Genomic DNA, 18883 nt, shown 5'->3' with positions numbered 1-18883 from the left:
TATATATATAATTTTGTCAGTAGACTGAATATATATATATATATATATATATCAAATTTTAATATAAGTTGTACGATGTGGTGATTTTAAACGTGATAATAAATTTTATTTAATGTACAACCACGTATCCTGAGAATATTATATTAATTAATTAATCATTATTCTTGGAGAACCCTTTTTGGAAAGACAACACAACAATACCAGCGTATCATTCCTTATAAAAGTTTATTATATTCTTTTTTTTTTTCTTTTTTCTTTTCTTGTTCTTGTGTTTTTTTCTCTTGTCTTTTTTTTTCTCTTCACTTTTGTTCTTATAATCGTTTATCGATGTTATTATAATAATATTTAGTATCACCAGCATACAGTTATTACATTATAAAGTACACTCTTGTCAAATTTAGTAGCGAACAGTACACTTTAGCTTTTATCTGTAAATATAAACTGTTAAATCGCTTGGACTCTGTACACGGTATATCGTTGAAAATATAATTAATGTACATTACATTACTTCCTTGATAATCTCCAAAGTGAAATTTTTTGTTTAAAACAATTACAAATTTGTAGTTAAAAAAAACATTCGACTAATATCATCGAGGATCTTGTTTTTTTTCTACACGCGCAGTATATGCCTCTATATTCATTATAGAAAATAAATGTTTGTGTCACCCAAATAATAATCTTTTTTAACTATTAATTCTTAATGAAATTATGAATGTAGTCTAGTATCATTTTCTTACGCAATTATATAATAACAACCTTATGTAAAAAATAAAAAAGAAGAAGAAGAAGAAATAAATGTGTACAAATCATGAATAGGTGAAAATACGGAGAAAAGATAACGCAAAAGCGTAACGAAAATGACGAATCGGAGATTAATAATATAAATTATGTTCGTGATCACAGTTTACGAAGATCAAGAACAAATACACTGCCATCCGATGCAGAAGCACCGACTTTGTCACCTCTGCTATTCCAGCATACTTCAAATATTCCACCCGTACCTTTGTAACTGTGAACTAATAACCCGCTCTGCAAAAATACAATGAGAGAAACATTATAATATCCGAATGTTAACGAAATTAACTTGAATAACAATGCGTAAGAATTTACCTGAGTTGACCAAATATGAACACATTTATCAAAACTTCCGCTAGCAAGGAACTTGCCATCTGGACTAAATGCCACACTGTATACTGGCTCGGTATGTTTCGTGAGCGTATGTATACAAGCTCCTCTTTCTACATCCCACAATCTTACAGTCGAATCGAATGATGCACTAGCGAGCGTCAAGTTCATATTTGGATTATGCGTTCCTGGACCAGTCGGAGACCACTTGATAGTATAGATTTCTTTACTATGAGCTTGAAGATCGTGTACCCAAGTATCTTGCTTCATAGACCATATCTTTAAACTCATATCGTCCGAACAACTAGCCAATAGATTACCTTGGGGATCCCATTTAATAGCATTTACTTCGTTCTAAAAGTTTGATTACAAGATATTATCTCATAGAAATTGTGTAAGATAAAAAATCATAGACGATGACGATAACGATAATACATACCGTATGACCTTGGAAGCTCTTTATAGGTTTATCTACATTCAATCTGCATACATGAATGCATTGATCCGTAGAGCAACTAGCAAACGATGTATTAGTTTGCCAATCGACGTCCAATGCGGGTGCACAATGAAAACTGAATTGCTGAGTACATTGTCCACTTTCGGCATCCCAAATAATAGTTGTTTTATCGACACCTGCACTTAAAATGTAGTTTCCGCGTTTGTTCCACTTCAAAGCGAAAATTGGACCTTTGTGTTGGCCCAGAGTAGATGCCAATCTTCCGTCTGTTGTCCAAATACGTGCATAGCCATCGTAACTTCCGGTTGCTAGCAACGTACCATCGCACTAGAATAATTAAAATATATCTTTTAACATATCTGCACCAATCTCTAAATAGAATCATTTTTTTATTAAATACCTTCCAATCTAATGAAGTAACATCCTTGTTACTTGGTACTTCGGTTCCACCTTTTTGAATGCAATGACGAAGAACCAATTGATTAGGAGCCTGAGAATTATCAGACATATCCCAAATACGAGCAGTGCTGTCTCCAGAACCAGAAGCCAAAAGATCGGTGGTAGGGTTCCAAGCGCATATAAAAACTTCAGACTCGTGCCCTCGTAACTTGGTAGCCTTACTAGCAGGTATTTCAACAGCACTAGCATTAGCACCAGTCCCTGTACCTTGCTGCTGTTCGTCCACTTCCATTTCATTTCTATCTGCACCTCGATCGCTTGTTCCTACACCATCATTTGATGTCACCACTATAAATATAGGTTCAAATAGATGTTCCACAAGTTCATGGATAATTGAAATTCATCTATTTAATGGAATAGGAATCTGTACGTGTACATGTGTATATTTGTATGCTCCTGTTAAATAGATATTTTTTATAAAACAATTAAAGTCAACCAACTCAATCTAAATTTCCAAAAAGTCTAAGTACTTCATTGATTACTTGTTAAAATAACAAACGAAAGTGCTTTCCTATAGAAAAATAGATTGGATTAGTAGATTTTTAATAACACAAAATATCTAATAAACCAAGCAGCCTGTTAATCTGCCTGAGAATTAAAGAGATCTACAAAAATGAAATACTTTTGTAAACCAGGGTGTTGTACAGGCATTAATACCGTATGTTAAAATTAATTAAAGAAGTTAATGTAACAATTATACAACCTTCTTCTCCATTAGTATCTTGAACTTCTGTTTTTATCTGTTGTTTCTGTTGATTGATCTGATTCTGTCTGGATGCAACAATATCTGGCATGACCGCATCAATGAGAGATAACGACTCAACCATCCTTTGTTCCGTTCCGTCTTCACCGATAGAAATTTCTGCCTCGGTATACTGTAATCCCTTTTGTAAAATAGATAGGAGAGCTGCCGGTGGTACTAGAGCACCATTTATGTTGCTCTGCGCTATATGGGATTCTATACCAAAAGTATATGCCGAATGTACAAATCCTAAAATTGAAAAATATATATTTATATTATAATTTTTTAACAACTCAATGAGAAATATATCTTTATTTGCATACAATATTTTAATTATAAAAATTAACTGTACCAACAATTTTTCTTTGACAAATCATGAGAAATAATGTTTGTTATAAAAATATGATAATAAAAATAAAGTGCATATTTGTTAAGTGTCCTACGTTAGAGGTTAGCAAATGTTGTTATTAGTCGTACCGGATTCTTGAAGATAGCGGTAGACTAAAAAGTTGACTTCATCGCTAGAGAAGCTCATCGTTAAAGGCCTTCACAGCACTAACATAACATATTTACGTTCGGACACATCGAAAACTTTCCTTTTTTTTTTTTTGATATTTCGACGCTAAAATTTGCCGCGTTGAATTCTCACGAGAAAGATACACAGATGACCAACGAATTCCACGCAAACTAAAAAACGGTAAACTGATTCAACATTAATAACGACGAAAACTATTTTTTTTTCTCCAAATTTAAATAATCGTAAAAAAATTATTTACAAAACATCGAAGCAACATCCAAATTGTCGATTAATCGATTTTTCAAATTAATATTTAATACCCACAGGTTACTACTCGTTAAAATGAAAATATAAATATAAGAAAAATCGTTCATTAATTTTTAGTAAGTTTCCTTTCTCGTAAATCGTTGCATCGATGATCTGGACAAAAAACTGTTTCGAAATTAATTTTTTTCTCGTTAGATGGCGATCCTTGGACAAGAATTGCATACTCAGAATCGTATCTATAAAGTGCATTCACTTTCGTTTACTCTGCATTGTTGTAAACGTTTACTTTTTTATTAATCATCCGATCTGAAGGTGTATAGCTTAAGAAGAAAGTCAAATATTATGATAAAACAAACTTTGACATTAACACATGTTGGATAATTTGTTTATGGAACGGTGCCCATTTATATTACAAATAGTACAAAAATTGTTAACGAAAAAAAAAGTAACAAGTTTTCGGACGATAAATAAATAACTAAAAATGACCCGGAATAATAGGTGAGGTTTTTTTTCTTTTTTTTACTTAATTCTTAATAATATAACCTATATTAAAAAACTTCAGGAATATATTGTTTTTGATCTCGTGTAAATTGATTTATCTTGAATGTTATCGATTGTTAGAAAACGTGGACGTGTCGAGGAAGAATCGGCTGATTTTGTGCCGCTGAGTAAAAGAATAAATAACCTTCATATCAACAGCCTGTCAGGCCTACAAAAAGGTGCACCAGAAAGTATGGAATCTGAATGGGGAAACTCGAATATTTATTGTTCTCCAAATTATTCAGAACCATCGCAAAACAACTCGCCCATGCATGATACTTGTGGATCTAGTTCAAGTAGTTACACCAACGAATATAGGCCTGATCTCAGCGTAACAGAGAACCCCTTCTATTACGAAACCAATAAATTATTATTTTCATTGCACATGGAACGTATACAAAGATCTGAAGCATATTAATAATAATTGTAGGTATATATATATATATATTTATTAGATATATTTTTCAGTTACGTTTAAATCATTCCTTTGGGATAATTTTTTAAAGTATTAGTATAACACTACTACTCTACTAAGATTTCTAAATTTAGTTCGATGTCGAAAGTTACATTAAATTGGTTATTGATCATTTTTAGTAACTTAAATTATATTGTTATTTCAATTTAAAAATGATAATCCATCTTGATCATCAATTACAAAATTTATTTCTTTGGTACCAAAGTTATATCAAATAGGATGTCATATACAATTGATTGTTATAATAGTTATAATTCTAGTATTGATACATATTAATAATAATGATTTGTGATAAAAGTATTTGGCAAAAATATTACATTTTTATAAATTATATATAATGGAGAGGAATAGTCATCAAATAAATAAAATGAAATAGGATTGACTGAATATATTTTTTATTTTCGAACAATAAAAAATTATATGTTTATTTTAATTTATTATATTTCATTTATTGAATAATCGTTCGTCACGATGAATTGTAATAATGAATTTTCTGTAACCTAAAAAAAAGATAAAAAAGATAAAATATCTCGGATATTCATAGTGGATTGCATTGCATTCAAAGTGATTTAAAGTTGTGTTTGTAAACATTGCAAGCCGTGTTTCTAATTTTAAATGTTCCCGCCTTAAGGCGAAAAATTGTAAATTAGACTTAAGACCAGCTGTAGCAGGAATTCGATATACGCGCGTTCTGACTAAACCTCGAGCACCAATCAGAAAACGTTTTAATCGCCAACATTTAGTAAAAGAAGAGAAACGCGCATGCGCACAATCGACCTTACATTTGTTTCTCAATGTATCCGCATGGCTAGGACACGCGTGCATATTGAGGAGGAAGTATAACAGTACTTAGTTTTTTTCTCGATTATTTTGATTTAAATAGTGCATTACTTGTGCGGATAAAAACATTGCCATTATAATGAATCAAATAAAAAACACAGGAGCGTTTAATTAATTTAAGAATCTTACAAGGTACACCAGTAAAAGGCGCGTATTTTCTTCTTTTGTTTTTTGTGTTTCCTTTTTTCGTTTCACACTTTCGTATGATTAATTAACGTGAAAGCGTGCACATAACCTATCGCCATAGTTAATCATATATCTCGATAGGATGTTGAGTGAAGAATCATGTTCTGCTATACCATTTTATCATTTGATCTACCAAAATTTTTCAAAATAGTATAAAAACATACATAATGGTTAAAATTGAGTGAACAATGAAACTAATTATCAAGACTGACTTTAACATATAAAGAAGAAGGAATTAAAAGGAACAATTAGGAAATACGTAATAAAAAACGATGTATTAGAGGAAAGTAAGTAAATAATATAAAATAAAAGGGAAGCATCAATTTCGTTATCGCGACAAAACTAACCCACAAAACTTATCTCCGAGACGCTCTCGTGGGAACGAATGCGCGCGCATCTATAATTGGGAGGCTCGACATTAATGCAGTTTTTCGTTCGATGAATGAACGAGCGAATTAATTACTTAATTAATTAATGAAGTATCGTGTTAATTAATTAATTGAATCGATCGAAAAGAGAATATTTGGCAAAGTAAATAAAAAAAGGGAAGAAGAGGAAGAAGGTGATATCCGAAGTAAGGGAAATAAAAAAGCAAGTAGTGGACAAGAGGATACGAAGAAAAACTTTGGATTCTTGCGATCGGATTGGCTTGGAACGAGGCGACAAGGAGGCGTCACACGGAGAGTAAGTCGAACGCATGTGGTTGTATTTTGCCCGCTTGTCGAGTCGTGCATGTACCGTTAACTCGAATTCATTTCACCTGGTTGAACGGAAAGCAAGTCCCGCTTCTTACCGACCAACCGATCGAGAGAGAGTTGATCGTGCACGACCATCGAGTGCGATTCGTCGTTGTCGTAAAAACCGGAAACGCGTATACTTGCGTTGCTCACCTAACCAAATTTCACTCGGGACGTGGCTTAAATTGTACGAAAAAGAAAATATCAATTTCTTTTTTTCTCTCTCTCTCTCTCTATTTCCAAATAATCGTGTCGCGTGATCGTCCTCGTTTCGAAATCTATTTTTTGGTTTTTTCCGTTTGTCTGTCTCTCTCTTTCTCTTTCTTTTTTATTCATGTAAATTTGATCGAAGAAATCGCACAAATTCGTCAAATCCGAGTGTAGTTCGAACGCGCGTGTTTCGCATGACGTGTCACGAGAGAAGCAACAGCAGCACCACCACTACCATCAGTAGCATCACTAGTATCGAAAAAGGAATAGTAGTTAATAGTAACAGCAGCAGCAGCAGTAGGAGGAAGAAGGAATAGAGAGAGAGAACGGTGGTGGCGACGGCGGTGCTCTGGGGACGTTGCTGAGAACAGTGGTGTGGTGGCGGTAGTAGTGTAGTAGTAGTAGTGGTGGTAGTGGTAGTATAGTGTAATAGTAATACCGCGACGACAACGACAACGACAAACGACGCTACTAGCTGGGTACGAACGAGGAAAAACGAACGAGCAAGCAGCTTAGCGTAGAAATGAGAAAGTACACCTCGCAACGGCGACGTTTTACGCGCTGAGGAGGAGATTGAGTACGCAAGGAGGCGAGAATTCGAGAGAACAGAACGGAACACGACTGAGAGAAGAGACAGACGCGCATACGTGCGGACGGACAAACAAACGGACGTACGTACGTACGTACGTACGTGCATACACATACGTACACTCGGTTCGTTCGCTCGGTCGGTCGTTCGCTCGCCCGTACGTTCGTTCGTTCGTTCATTTTCAAGCCAGCAACAAACTGCCTTTAACTGCTCGTTCGAACAGTCTTGATAAATTTGTATTAACACAAGGGAACATTGTTAGATCGTTGTGACCGAGGACGACGACGACGTCGGTGGGTTTCGGAAGAGAAGAACATCGCCAAAGGCAGGCGTCCGCGTTCTCTCTTTTTCTCTCTGTCTACTACTTCTTCGTGCGGGGTAAGTAGGACAAGAAAGAATGGAAAGGAAGTAGAAGAATCTTCTTCTTTTTTTTTTTCTCCATTGAACCTCAGCACGGCGCGTTTCTCTTTCCCCAGTTTCTCTTTTGGATGCTTTCTTTTTTTTCCTTCCTCTTTCGTTGTTCGTCGTTCACTCACTCGTTAGCTCGCTTTGTTGTTCTCCTCGCCACACTCTCACTCGTTCACACTCCTTATAATAATAGTTCGTCGTAATGCACCTTTTGTCACGTTTTTCTCGAAGATCTACGAGAATAAAGAAACTTAGAAAGAGAATGAGAATGAGATAGAGAAAGGCGTGCCACGATTTAAGAGAGAAACCGCGAAACGGTGGCCCACGGAGAGCACCCACCCCAAGACACTAAAATCGTCGCGGGGCCCTCGTCGTGGCTGACGGCTTGGCTCGGGCAGGCTTTGGTGGGGTTGGTCGGAGGTGCGGACAGTGGTTGAGAGGCTGGTGGGGTTGGAAATTGCGTGGTGGTGGGTGCCCGCCGAGGTCTCGGAGGCCCCTCCGTGTGGCATCTCTGCCTCTAACCCAACGAGGTGGGGGTGTAAACAACAGCCCTGCCCGTGCTCCTCTCCGATGGCATAGCCCTGGCTTGTTTCCTGCCTGCCTGCCTGCTTGCCTTGCCTTGCCTTGTCTTACCTTGGCTTGGCTTGCCTTGCCTACCTACTTGCTTACCTGCTTATTTGTCTGCTTGCTTGCCTTGTCTCGTTTTACCTTACCTTGCCCACGTATATACCCTTCGCCATGTTATACTTATTTTTCTATATCCACGTGTGTTATGCCTGCGCTATGTATGATGTGTGTGTGTGTATGGGTCTCGGGCGACTCTTCTCACCAAGCATCTTCCTATTTCCTCCCTCTCTCTCCATCTCCCTCTCCTCTCATAGAGCGCATTCCACTCCGATCGCGAAAGAACGACATGGAAAAGGGAGTGAGAGAGGAAGAGGAGGAGAGGAAGAGACGATGGAGGTGGTGGACACCCGTGTACCGTCGCGGGAGAAGCCAGCCCCACGTTCGAGAAAGAGGAGAGGAACGCTCTTAGCGAGAGAGTGAGACAGAAAATATGTATATATGTGTCTGCCTGCTGCTGCTGTATGTGTGTGTATGAAAGAGAAGAGAGAGAGAAACAGCAATTGCATTCGTCGAGAGAAAATAAAGCCGTCGGCTAGGTCGCCATGTAGAAGGAAAGCAAGCACAGTATCCTTTGCGTCATGGCGGCCGAGCAAGCATCACGAGGACAACGCGTTCGATTTCCGTTCTTCGAGCATCCGATTGGTTTTCCCGTGCTACTACGTGTTTGCCACGTCATGATTCGATCATTTACGGCCACGTCATGATTCGGTCATTTCCGGCCACGTCATTGCCGCTACTAAATATTACCCATCATTCATTTCCGCTTTTTTGACTTTCCATTTTATCGAGACATAATCAAACAATGGAATCTAAGAACAACACAACGTGGACGCGTTAATATTATTTTATCTAGTCATCATAATATTTATAATTTCATGGTGGTAATAGGACAAAATTAATCGAAGAAAGAATTATGCTGGTTGCAACAGCAACGCCGCCGCCGACGACGACGACCGACGAATACAACGGTAGGCAGCAGCAGCCATGCCCCGTCGTTCCATTCGCCGAACGGCGTCCCTCGAGTTGAACGGGATAATAAAGGACCGAGATACACGCGTACACACACACACACACGCGCGGTCGTTCGTTCGTTCGTCGTTCGAAAACGTGTTACATAAAAGAAAGATGGAGGAAAAGCGATAATCTTTATAATTGAATAATAGAGTATTAAGAAAGAGAAAGAAAAGGAACGAACAAAAAAAAATATATAGAGAGAAAGGAAAGCGATAAATAAATGCATTAAGGGAAAGTAGGTATATCTCGCGCGTTGTGTGTTAATTTGGTATTCGCGTAGTAGGACGGACGACGATATATTTCTCTCTCTCGTGTTGCGTACGTGCGCGCGCGCGCGTGCTGCTTCTCTTTCGAAAGAGAGAGAGAGAGAGAGAGAGAGAGAGAAAGAGGCAGGCGCAGCGAGCCTTAAGAGAATCGACGCCATTACGACATGCGCGTCTTGCAAAGGAGACCGACGGCCTCGGCCGAGCGGTCAGTCGCACTCGCCGTTTCGCCGACGACGAAAAAGCCAAACGTCCAACAGTCGAAAAGGGGCTGCTTATTATCGAGATAAAATTACCTATCCATTATTATTTTGGCGGTATTCGCGTGTTCGCGTTGCGTCGCGTCGTGGCAATCGAAGGAATCGCGAGGGAATAACGAGGAGGAGAGGACGTGGGAGAGGATCTCTCTCCTCTCGGTTATAGGCCGCGCGACACCCTTCTTGGTGGCGTACGGCGGTGCTAAAGGCGGCACCACGGGTAACAAACCTAACCTTTCTCTCTCTCTATCTAATGCTTCCTGGCTCTCACTCTCTCTCTTTTACCTTCCTTCCCTCCAACGAGTGCGTTCCGAAACAAGGGCAAACGTCGCCGTCGTGTCCCACTTCGTCTACCACAGTGTCTACTACACTCTGCTCCCTCTCCCTATTCTCTCTCTCTTTCTCTCGTTCTCTCTCTCCCGATATTTCGCGTTCCCCTCCCCTGGGAGTTTCCGGTAGTGTCGTGGCTTGTCTCCCTTCTTTCTTGACGCGTGCCCCTACCCCATCCTGAGCTTTTCGTCTCTCTTTTCTCTCTCTCTCTCTCCTCTCTTCTCTCTCTCTTTCGTCTCTCCTCTCTCTGCTATACGTATCTTTCTTTCTCTCTTTGGTCTCTCCCGCACGATACGTGTTACTACTTTACGCTGTAGTGGAGTTGGTGTCAGAAGGGGAGAGAAAGAATGGAGAGAATATAAAGAGAGGGAGAGTGGTAAAACGAATGAACCAGAGAGAGAGAGAGAGAGAATGAGAAGAAAGAAAGAGATGATAACGGGTAGGAAGGAGGAAGATCGGTGGTGGAGGCTGAGAGAAGGGAGGGAGCGAAAGATCGGGGCTCTATTTCGCGGTGGGATCCCGCTTTCCCACCTATGCCTTCCCCCCTATCCTCTTTTTGCTCCTACCCCATAGTTGCAACGAGCGTGGTGGAGTGTGGAGTGGAGTGGGGTGTAATCCTGGGCCACTTCGGCGACCATCCTCCCTGCTCCCAGATCCCTTTTGTGGTGGGGGAGGGGTGAAGTGGGGGTTTCCCTCACCCCAACCCCACCACCCCGACACACTCTACTCACGGTGGCACTTCCACCTCCGCACGAGAGAACACGACCGACAACGACGACGAGTTGCCTTTTGACTCCCTACCGCTTACTACACCACTTTTATAACATACACTTTCGATAGATGTTGTGTTGTTGTGTAGGCATGGAAATAGAGAGAAAAAGAGAGGGAGGATTGTGGGATGCGTTCTGGGTGGCTAGAAGAGGGAAGGGGTTTATACACGAGCATTCACTCGAATATAAATAGACGTGTTAAAGACGAACAGAGGTGGAGGAAGAGGAAATGTCGATTGGTTTACTTATAGCAACTTTGGTCTTGATAGAAATGAGAATAAGTAATAGTAAAAAGACTTGAGGGCAAATCTTGCAAACGACATGTATTGTATAGAGTACTTGAGGAATATGAACTTTGGAAAAAATGATTTAATTAGAATCAATCATAAATCCCAATTGATTTCTTTCTTACATTTCATATTTAAATTCAAACGTAAATAGAACATTAGATATGATACATAGGATATCTAATAATAATTATATAATATATATCTTTGATTACAATTATTATTTACTAATGTATGTATTTATTTGTTTTCTTTTTCAACAGACGTAACATCGGTTAAAGATGAATTTCACGCCTTTTCCTGGCTTTGCCACAGGCTCGTTACAACCGGGCGCTGTTCACCAATTTGCAACAGCGAAATTTGCACAAAATTTAACTACTGGTGGTCAAGTCGTCGGCGTTTTATCAGGTGGAGAGGGTGGCGTTCATTATTTAAGACCAGTTGACCCTAACGGGTTTGCTGTTGCTCAAGGAGGCAATAACCAACAACAGCAAATCATTACGCTGCCTATAACTGTACCTGGAAAAGATGGAACGCAACAGCAACAAACTGTTCAAATTCAGGTGGTTAATCCCAGTGTTTCTCAAAGCGGAAACAGCGGGGACCAACCCAAATATCATATTGCACCTATTTCGTTGGGACAATTTCCCCAAGGTGCAGCGACTGTCCTTACCGTTGCCTATAGTCAACAACAAGGCACGGATGGTCTCCAGATTCAAGTTCAGCCACAAAATACTGTGGCAACAACGCAAACGTAAGAATCGTCATATTTCAAATATTCTTATTTTTATTTTATTATTTTTTTACTTGTCAATTGTAACATCGTTTTTATTTTATTTCTGATAGATCGGATCAAACAACACAAAGTACATCAGTGGCAGTAACTACCACATCACAACAGACGATTCAGCAAACAGTACAACTTCCAGGAGCACCAGAGGGATTGACTGTGGTTGCGCAAATACCACAAGATTTGATTTTAAGAGAAGGAATGGAAGAGTCTAAGGAGGATGTGAAAGAAGGCACAACTCCGGTTGCTCTTATTAAAAGAGGAACAGTCAAAAATCAAGGAAATCAAAGTAATGAAGAGTTCATTACTGCAATGCCTGCAGGATGGCAAAGTCTGGCAACACCAGGTTCTACTGTTGCTGATTATCTCTCAAGGTTACCCGCTAGTACCTTGCCTCTCGGCTTACAGCATTTTCTCAAATTTTCAACAGAAACGATAAAAAGAGAAGCGAACATAGAATCGAGTCCTTTGGGCGCGGATGGCTTAGATGCTTCTGGCAGTATGCCATCTGGAGAACAAGCTGTACAGATTACGGTAGCCGGAGGTGAGACGATTCTTCCTGATGTTGTCGAAGAACAAGAACCAGGAGCAAAACCTAAAAGAAAAAAGAAATATAAGAAAAAGCCTCCAAAACCAAAAAAGCCAAAGCCCGGTCAAGTTAGTATTGTTACTGCCTTAGATGGTACCACTCTGTTTTGTTGCCCTCAATGCAACATGGCTTATCCAGAGAAAGAACTATTGGAACAACATCTTATTGGTCATAAAATAGAGAGGAGGTTTATCTGCGATATTTGCGGTGCTGGCTTGAAGCGAAAAGAACATTTAGAACGACACAAACTTGGTCATAATCCCGATAGACCGTTTATTTGCTCTGTCTGCATGAAAGGGTTTAAGCGAAAAGAGCATCTCAATCTTCACTTTGTTATACATTCTGGACAAAAAACCGAAGTGTGTAGCGAATGTGGAAAAGCTTTCTATAGAAAAGACCATTTAAGAAAGCATGCAAGATCTCATCTTGCTAAACGTGCTAAAGAAGATCCACTAAATACGGCTGATACTTCGCAAAATCAGCAACAAGTAGAACAAGCACAGCAACAAACTGAACAGCAAATGCAACAACAATCCTCCGTACCAGAGCTTCAGCAAATTCAAATACAAGTAGGACAGGGCTCTCAAGCTCAGATTCATCAAATTTCTGTCAGCGAACAGTCTACCGTTGTGCTGCCGACTGCTGCTGAAACAGGTGCAATGGCGATGTTGCATCATCAGCAACAACAGCAGCAGCAACAGCAACAACAGCAACAGCAGCAGCAGCAACAACAGCAACAACAACAACAGCAGCAGCAACAGCAGCAGCAGCAGCAACAACAGCAACAACCTCAACAACAGCAACCTCAACAACAACAGCAGCATTAGCAACAGCATACCGCCCCTAGTCAAGCCGGGCGGTACTACAGATTCAATCATCAACAGGCTAGGGGTCGTGTTAGACAAGGAGTTCTAGCAGATTGAATTCTTATCGAAATTCTTTAATTGATATCGTGCAAGAAATTTTGTTGATGATGGTCATTGTTGCCTAGTAGTGATTACATAAAAGAAAAAAAAAATGATATCAGCTTGGACCTTAAACCGCGTCGTGGCTAGGCCGGAATAATTTATATTTACAATCATCTTTTAAAGCGCACCGAGCTGAACCACGAACAAAAAGGCTCGTTTATTCGAATTTTCTTTTTTTTTTTTGCGTACACGTTATAGCGTACGTGTGAAGGTGCGAATGAATCGCACGATATAAAATGTTTTCGTCGCCAATCCAGTTCCATGACGCACGCGTTATATATAAATGAAGAAATTTATATATATATATATAAATATATATGAATATATGCATACATATATAATGTATATATATCCATATATACATATATATAATATATATATATATGTACATATAAGTATATACATATACGTATATGTATATATATATTTAAACATACACTTATATAAATAGATAAAAAAAATATATATATTTTTGAAACCACGAACTGGATTCGCCGAAGGACAAAGGCAATCGAGTTTGGGGCTAACATTATTTCTCTTGAATAAATGAAATAATAAGAGAAAATGAAAAAATAATAAAAAAGAAACAAAAAAAAATAAAACCCTGTAAATATAACAGTTTTTCATCCCTAAACGGAGGATTACTGTGATGTGCAAATATAAAGTGATATGTTTTATTTATTAATTTGCTTAGTCTACACGCAATCCGAGATAAAGTAAAGGGATGAAAAAGAAAATGAAAAAAAAGAAAGGGAGAAAGAGTAATCAATCGTTTGATTTTAATTTAGTATTACGTAGAAATCTATTATTGAAGTTGTTGCAAAACATAAAAGAAAAGTGTAATCATAAATTGTTCTCATTTATAAATTAATGACAATGATTAGTGTATATTTTTACAATAATAAGTGGCGCGCGAACCACTTAATATGTATTTTAATGTGATTCGTTACATCGCATAAATTGGATTAAAGATTATGAGATAATTGCATGTAGAAATCAAATTAAATGCGGAATATTTTGCAAAAGTATATATACTATGTTTGCCATTCGCACGAGGAATACATATATGGTTTTATCCGATTAAAAAAAGAAAGAGAAATAAGTTTACAATTAATTTCTATATATTATTTGATGCATTTATGTGGAAGAAGAACATATATATGTGGAAAGGACAACAAAGCAAAGCCAACATTTACACATTTTGCAAATATTTCATAATCTCGAATTATTCGTCAATTTTTTTTTTTTATCATTCTTAGCTTTGATTTTTTTGAATGAACCAATCAACCAATTGTACAATTTTTATACGGATATTAAGAAATGCTTTTCTTTATGTTAATACATCGTCATATTTAGAAGTGGAATCTTCAAAGCACAGTTGTAATTTCTATCAAGAAAGTTTGACGACGATATTTCATTGAAAAAAAATAATCATTTAAAATGAATGAAAATGAAATTTAAGTGACTCGGGAAATTGTTGAGTAGAAGCGAATGTATAATAAAGAAAAAAAAAAAAAGAGAGAAAAAATTCATGAAAAAAGAAAGAAAAAAAAATCGCATTGTAAGTATAAGGTAACTGGCATCGGGAAAAATAGTTGTAAAAGAAATATAATTATTATTTTATTATTATTATGATGATAATGATTATTATTTCTTTATTAAATAGAGCTCATTATTATTATTATTATTATTATTATTATTATTATTATTATTATTATTATTATTATCGTAGAAATTATGGATAGTTTATAAGTCATTTTCATTGTTACTTACATAAATATTGGAGGAGAAAAATAAAGAATACATTTAATACAAAAATAAAACAACGAATTGCCCGGCCAAATTTCGCGCCAATCGTCGAATGAGCGCATTTGTTAAATTATCCTGTGGCAGATTTAAAAAATAGAACACAAAAAAAAAATAAAATAACATGTTTGTAAAAAAATAAAAAAAAAATCAAAATCGATGAGAAAAAAAATATATATACATACATACATATATATATATATATATATATACATGCATATACATTAAATATTATATACAAAATATGTAAAAAATCATAATTAATGATTAATATCGAAAAAAAGAAAAAAACCTAATTGACTCGATATCGAAGGTGAATCTTTTGTTAAAGTTAGAATCGATAATCGAAGATTTCGCGATCGAAAATTCGCGTGGTTAGTATCTTTCGAGCGAGTGAAAGAGAGAGAGAGAGAGAAAGAGAAAGAGTGGTTGTTGCAAGGGAAGATGGGAGGGGAAGAAGAGGGAACGTAATGGCAGGTCGCCGGGAGCGATTCGAAGTTAAAACCCCAACGGATTCGGGTATTTTCGCCGGCGCGGCCGCGAACAGGAGGTGGAGGTGGTGCTGGTGGAGGAGGAGGATGAAGAGGTGGAGGTAAAAGAGGAAGAGGTGGAGGAGGAGGAGGAGGAGGGCCAGGAGAGAGAAAAAATAGTTAAGAGGCTGGTACAGTAGAGGGCGGACGTGGGGTGGGGTGGGGGCGCCGAGACTTGAGGGACAGGTGTCAACGGTACGCACACTACGTCGTCACTGGGCATCCTTTTTTTCCTCCAGGCCCTAAGGATTTTTGGATTTTCATCATAGTGGAAAAAATCTGACTTCTTTGTACAAGCGAACGGCGAGCACGAGGTGGTGCCTGCTGAGATAAATGGTAAGCTAACAGCGGCCGCAGCGCGAGGAGAGAAATTTTTCTCTCTTTCTATTTCTCTCTCTATCTCTCTCTCGCTCTCTTTCTCTCTTTCTGTCTCTGTCTCTCTGATCCTCGAGAGAGCGTCGGGGAAACCTCCCGTGCACGGCCATTTTCTGCTGAATTTCGTGCGAATTCGGCCCCCGCGTATCGACTGGGGGCGCGCGCGGGCGCGCCGAGAGGGGAAAAGACGCCTTCCCCCTCTTTCCTCACCCCCTTCTCTCTCTCTGTCTATCTCTTTCTCGCAAAGTCTCCCCCATCGCGTCCTTTCTCTTTCTCTCTCTCTCTCTCTCTCTCTCTCTCTCTCAGTCGTTTAGCCACGCTAGAGTCCTCTTCGCGCTTACCCTCCCCCTGACTCTTCGGGTCGTCTCGTCTTCCTTCGAGTTTCCGCACACACAAACGCGCCCTGCCCATCCCCCTAACGATCATTCTCCCCATCCCTTCTATTTCTCTCACTCTCTCGGTCTCGGTCTCGCGTTCTCTCACTCCCTTCGACAGGCCACCCCGCCGTCGTCGCCGCGTCGCGACGATCCCGGCCGCTACACAGTAGGCTCTTCGTTTTTTCCCTTCTCCCCACCGTCCGGAGAGTACGTTCTTCCAAGCCGTGCACTTCCCGGTGCGCCGGATCCTCTCGATCTCGAATACACACGGCATCTCGTCTTCGCGTATATCCTTAAACTTAACTGACCACCACGACCACGACCACGACGACGGCGGTGGTGGCAACGAAACGCAACCCAACGCAACGGCAATTACGACGACGACGACGACAATAAAAATTATCCTCATGCGAAAGTCTCGCGAGCGAAGGGAGTAGAGAGACAGAGAGAAAGAGAGTGAGCACTGTTCTACTACTTGGAAGGGGATATACCGTCGTGATCATTCGCGTCGTAATCGTGTGTCTGTCTCGACGGGAGGTGAATTCCCCGAGAAAAGTGCTCGACCAACGAGAGACGACGAGAAAACCATGGGGAAAGGGACGTCGTTGCTGTGAGTAAATATCTCTCTCTCTTGACTAACTTGACGCTGACGGTTCGATGTGCGTGACCGCGCCTGAAAACTTTATTCTCTTATCCTCTTTTCTTTATCCGACGAGCTTCTCTTCTTTTCTCTCTCTATCTCCTCTCTTTCTCTCTCTCTCTTTCTCTCTCTATCTTTCTCTCTCTATCTATCTCCCCCTCTTCTCCCCCCCCATACCCCATCTCTTGCTTCCCTGCATACAGCTCCCCTCCTCCACCCTTCCATCCATCCTAATCCTTACGCGAATTCTATTCACGATTTCATTAACGTTTCAGGTATATGATTGACGGTTTGCAATGAATTTCCCGCCGTTCGGAGGCCACTTTCCCGGCACTATACCGAGTATCCATCAGTTCGCGACCGACAGCTCCGGTGGTGCTAGCGCGCGTTACGCTAATCATTTTCCCAACCAGCCTCCAATCGGAGTGCCGGTTATGGGAAAGTACCGTCCTGAGGCCAACGGCGTACAGACTTCTCAATCGCAAGTGATGATGAACAACAAGGCTAATTATCCAAACAGCAACGTCCACCATTATCCCAATGTGCCATATTCTCAAGCTCAGCCGGTGCAACAGAGACCCTCCAATTCGCCTGGGATGCAAGAGAAACGTTCGTATCATCAGGTAACATCTTTTATCGTTCTCTCTAAGTCCCCCTTTTGTTAGACTCTGAATATCTACAGACGTACTCAAACGGTCTTCAGAGCTCTAATAATCCATCGCCGATCCCAATTTTTAGCAAGCCACCGAGACTATAAATCAACAGGACGTTTGCAATCTCCTACAGGATAAGGACAAAAGCAAGGATAAGAAGGGGGATGAGCAGCAGCGCAATGGGGATGCAGCTACCAATGGTGGACAGCAGGACTATACGATGCATCAACATCATCAACAGCACGCCCACACCCAAACGCCTGCCACGATGCCTGCAACCTGGCAGTCCCTGGCAACGCCTGGCTCCACTGTTGCTGATTACCTCAGTCATTTACCAGCCAGTACTTTGCCGCTTAGCTTACATCATTTTCTCAAATATTCCGCAGAGAGTATAAAGAAGGAATCTGAAATGGCGCAGACCACATCGGTGGCAGTTGCTACCACTACTACGCCTAATATCATGATGTCTCCGAACAACAAGAAAAAGAAGAAGAAGAAGCCACCAAAGGAAAAGAAACCACGCCCTAAACCTGGAGAAATTCGATTGACCACTGCTTTAGATGGCTCTACTCTTTATTGCTGTCCTGAGTGTCATATGGCATACCCTGAACGAGAATTGCTGGAACAACATTTATTGGGTCATACTATGGAGCGAAGATTTGTTTGTGACATTTGCGGAGCTGGTCTTAAAAGAAAAGATCATTTGACGCGTCACAAACAAAGTCATAATCCTGAAAGACCTTATGTCTGCACTGTGTGCCTGAAAGCTTTCAAGAGAAAAGAACAATTGACGTTGCACTTTGTAATACATTCTGGCGAGAAACGTCATGTGTGTACAGAGTGTGGTAAAGGCTTTTATAGAAAAGATCATTTGCGAAAACATACTAGGAGTCATATTGCTAGGAGAGTGAAAGCTGAATTAAGTCAGAATGCTGGTAAGATACTACTTCGACCTCGACAGATTTTAATCTGAAATTTGTGATATAATGTAATATTTTATTCTCTATCTTTCTCTTTCTCTCTCTCTCTCTCTCTCTCTCTCTCTCTCTCTCTCT

At 39.5% G+C, this 18883-nt stretch overlaps 4 protein-coding genes and 1 long non-coding RNA gene across 9 annotated transcripts in view; 3 read left to right on the top strand and 2 right to left on the bottom strand.

Moving 5' to 3' along the window:
- Positions 1 to 211: 211 nt before the first annotated feature.
- LOC106790815 (F-box-like/WD repeat-containing protein TBL1XR1) lies at positions 212 to 3649 on the bottom strand. 2 transcript variants are annotated; one of them, XM_014755985.1, is made up of 6 exons: positions 3261 to 3649; positions 2745 to 3032; positions 1983 to 2329; positions 1565 to 1909; positions 1111 to 1479; positions 212 to 1029 (listed from the first exon to the last, which is right to left on the bottom strand). In XM_014755985.1, exons 1-6 carry the CDS (start codon positions 3316 to 3318, stop codon positions 898 to 900), a joined length of 1539 nt encoding a protein of 512 aa, XP_014611471.1. In that variant the 5' UTR covers positions 3319 to 3649; the 3' UTR covers positions 212 to 897. The 2 variants fall into 2 exon arrangements, with proteins under 2 accessions (XP_014611471.1, XP_014611472.1); XM_014755986.1 differs by having other exon boundaries at positions 1983 to 2305.
- Positions 3650 to 3800: 151 nt separating this feature from the next.
- Positions 3801 to 4544, top strand: LOC106790816. The gene is made up of 2 exons (XM_014755988.1): positions 3801 to 4065; positions 4189 to 4544. Exons 1-2 carry the CDS (start codon positions 4049 to 4051, stop codon positions 4523 to 4525), a joined length of 354 nt encoding a protein of 117 aa, XP_014611474.1. The 5' UTR covers positions 3801 to 4048; the 3' UTR covers positions 4526 to 4544.
- Positions 4545 to 5036: 492 nt separating this feature from the next.
- On the top strand, positions 5037 to 14964 carry LOC106790814 (zinc finger and BTB domain-containing protein 24-like). The gene is made up of 3 exons (XM_014755984.1): positions 5037 to 7522; positions 11364 to 11854; positions 11947 to 14964. Exons 2-3 carry the CDS (start codon positions 11382 to 11384, stop codon positions 13304 to 13306), a joined length of 1833 nt encoding a protein of 610 aa, XP_014611470.1. The 5' UTR covers positions 5037 to 7522; positions 11364 to 11381; the 3' UTR covers positions 13307 to 14964.
- On the bottom strand, positions 6556 to 9141 carry LOC106790817. The gene is made up of 2 exons (XR_001382122.1): positions 7892 to 9141; positions 6556 to 7785 (listed from the first exon to the last, which is right to left on the bottom strand). It is a non-coding gene; the product is annotated as an uncharacterized LOC106790817 (long non-coding RNA).
- Positions 14965 to 15887: 923 nt separating the features above from the next.
- Positions 15888 to 18883, top strand: part of LOC106790829 (zinc finger and BTB domain-containing protein 49-like) — a 4458-nt gene continuing 1462 nt past the window's right edge. Inside the window, exons 1-3 of one of the 4 annotated variants that reach the window (XM_014756008.1) lie at positions 15888 to 16119; positions 17451 to 17798; positions 17914 to 18763. In XM_014756008.1, coding sequence (XP_014611494.1) covers positions 17472 to 17798; positions 17914 to 18763 — 1177 coding nt within the window. In that variant the 5' untranslated portion in view covers positions 15888 to 16119; positions 17451 to 17471. Of the gene's footprint in view, positions 16120 to 16426; positions 17146 to 17450; positions 17799 to 17913; positions 18764 to 18883 lie in introns of those variants that run through there. The other 3 variants (XM_014756010.1, XM_014756006.1, XM_014756009.1) reach the window with 3 other exon arrangements.

The sequence above is a fragment of the Polistes canadensis genome, unplaced genomic scaffold, assembly GCF_001313835.1.
Source record: "Polistes canadensis isolate GaletaPanama2010 unplaced genomic scaffold, ASM131383v1 scaffold_262, whole genome shotgun sequence".
Lineage (NCBI taxonomy): Eukaryota > Metazoa > Arthropoda > Insecta > Hymenoptera > Vespidae > Polistes > Polistes canadensis.
Note: the sequence above shows the minus strand (reverse complement) of the source record. Positions and strands in the feature narration are given on the sequence as shown.

Excerpts from the sequence above, each read along its gene's own strand:
- LOC106790814 (XM_014755984.1), top strand. The coding sequence starts at position 11,382 with ATGAATTTCACGCCTTTTCCTGGCTTTGCCACAGGCTCGTTACAACCG. Across the intron at positions 11,855-11,946 it reads ACTGTGGCAACAACGCAAAC|ATCGGATCAAACAACACAAA; the intron begins GTAAGAATCGTC and ends TATTTCTGATAG.
- LOC106790815 (XM_014755985.1), bottom strand. The coding sequence starts at position 3,318 with ATGAGCTTCTCTAGCGATGAAGTCAACTTTTTAGTCTACCGCTATCTT. Across the intron at positions 3,033-3,260 it reads CCGCTATCTTCAAGAATCCG|GATTTGTACATTCGGCATAT; the intron begins GTACGACTAATA and ends TTTCAATTTTAG. Across the intron at positions 2,330-2,744 it reads AGATACTAATGGAGAAGAAG|TGGTGACATCAAATGATGGT; the intron begins GTTGTATAATTG and ends CTATATTTATAG.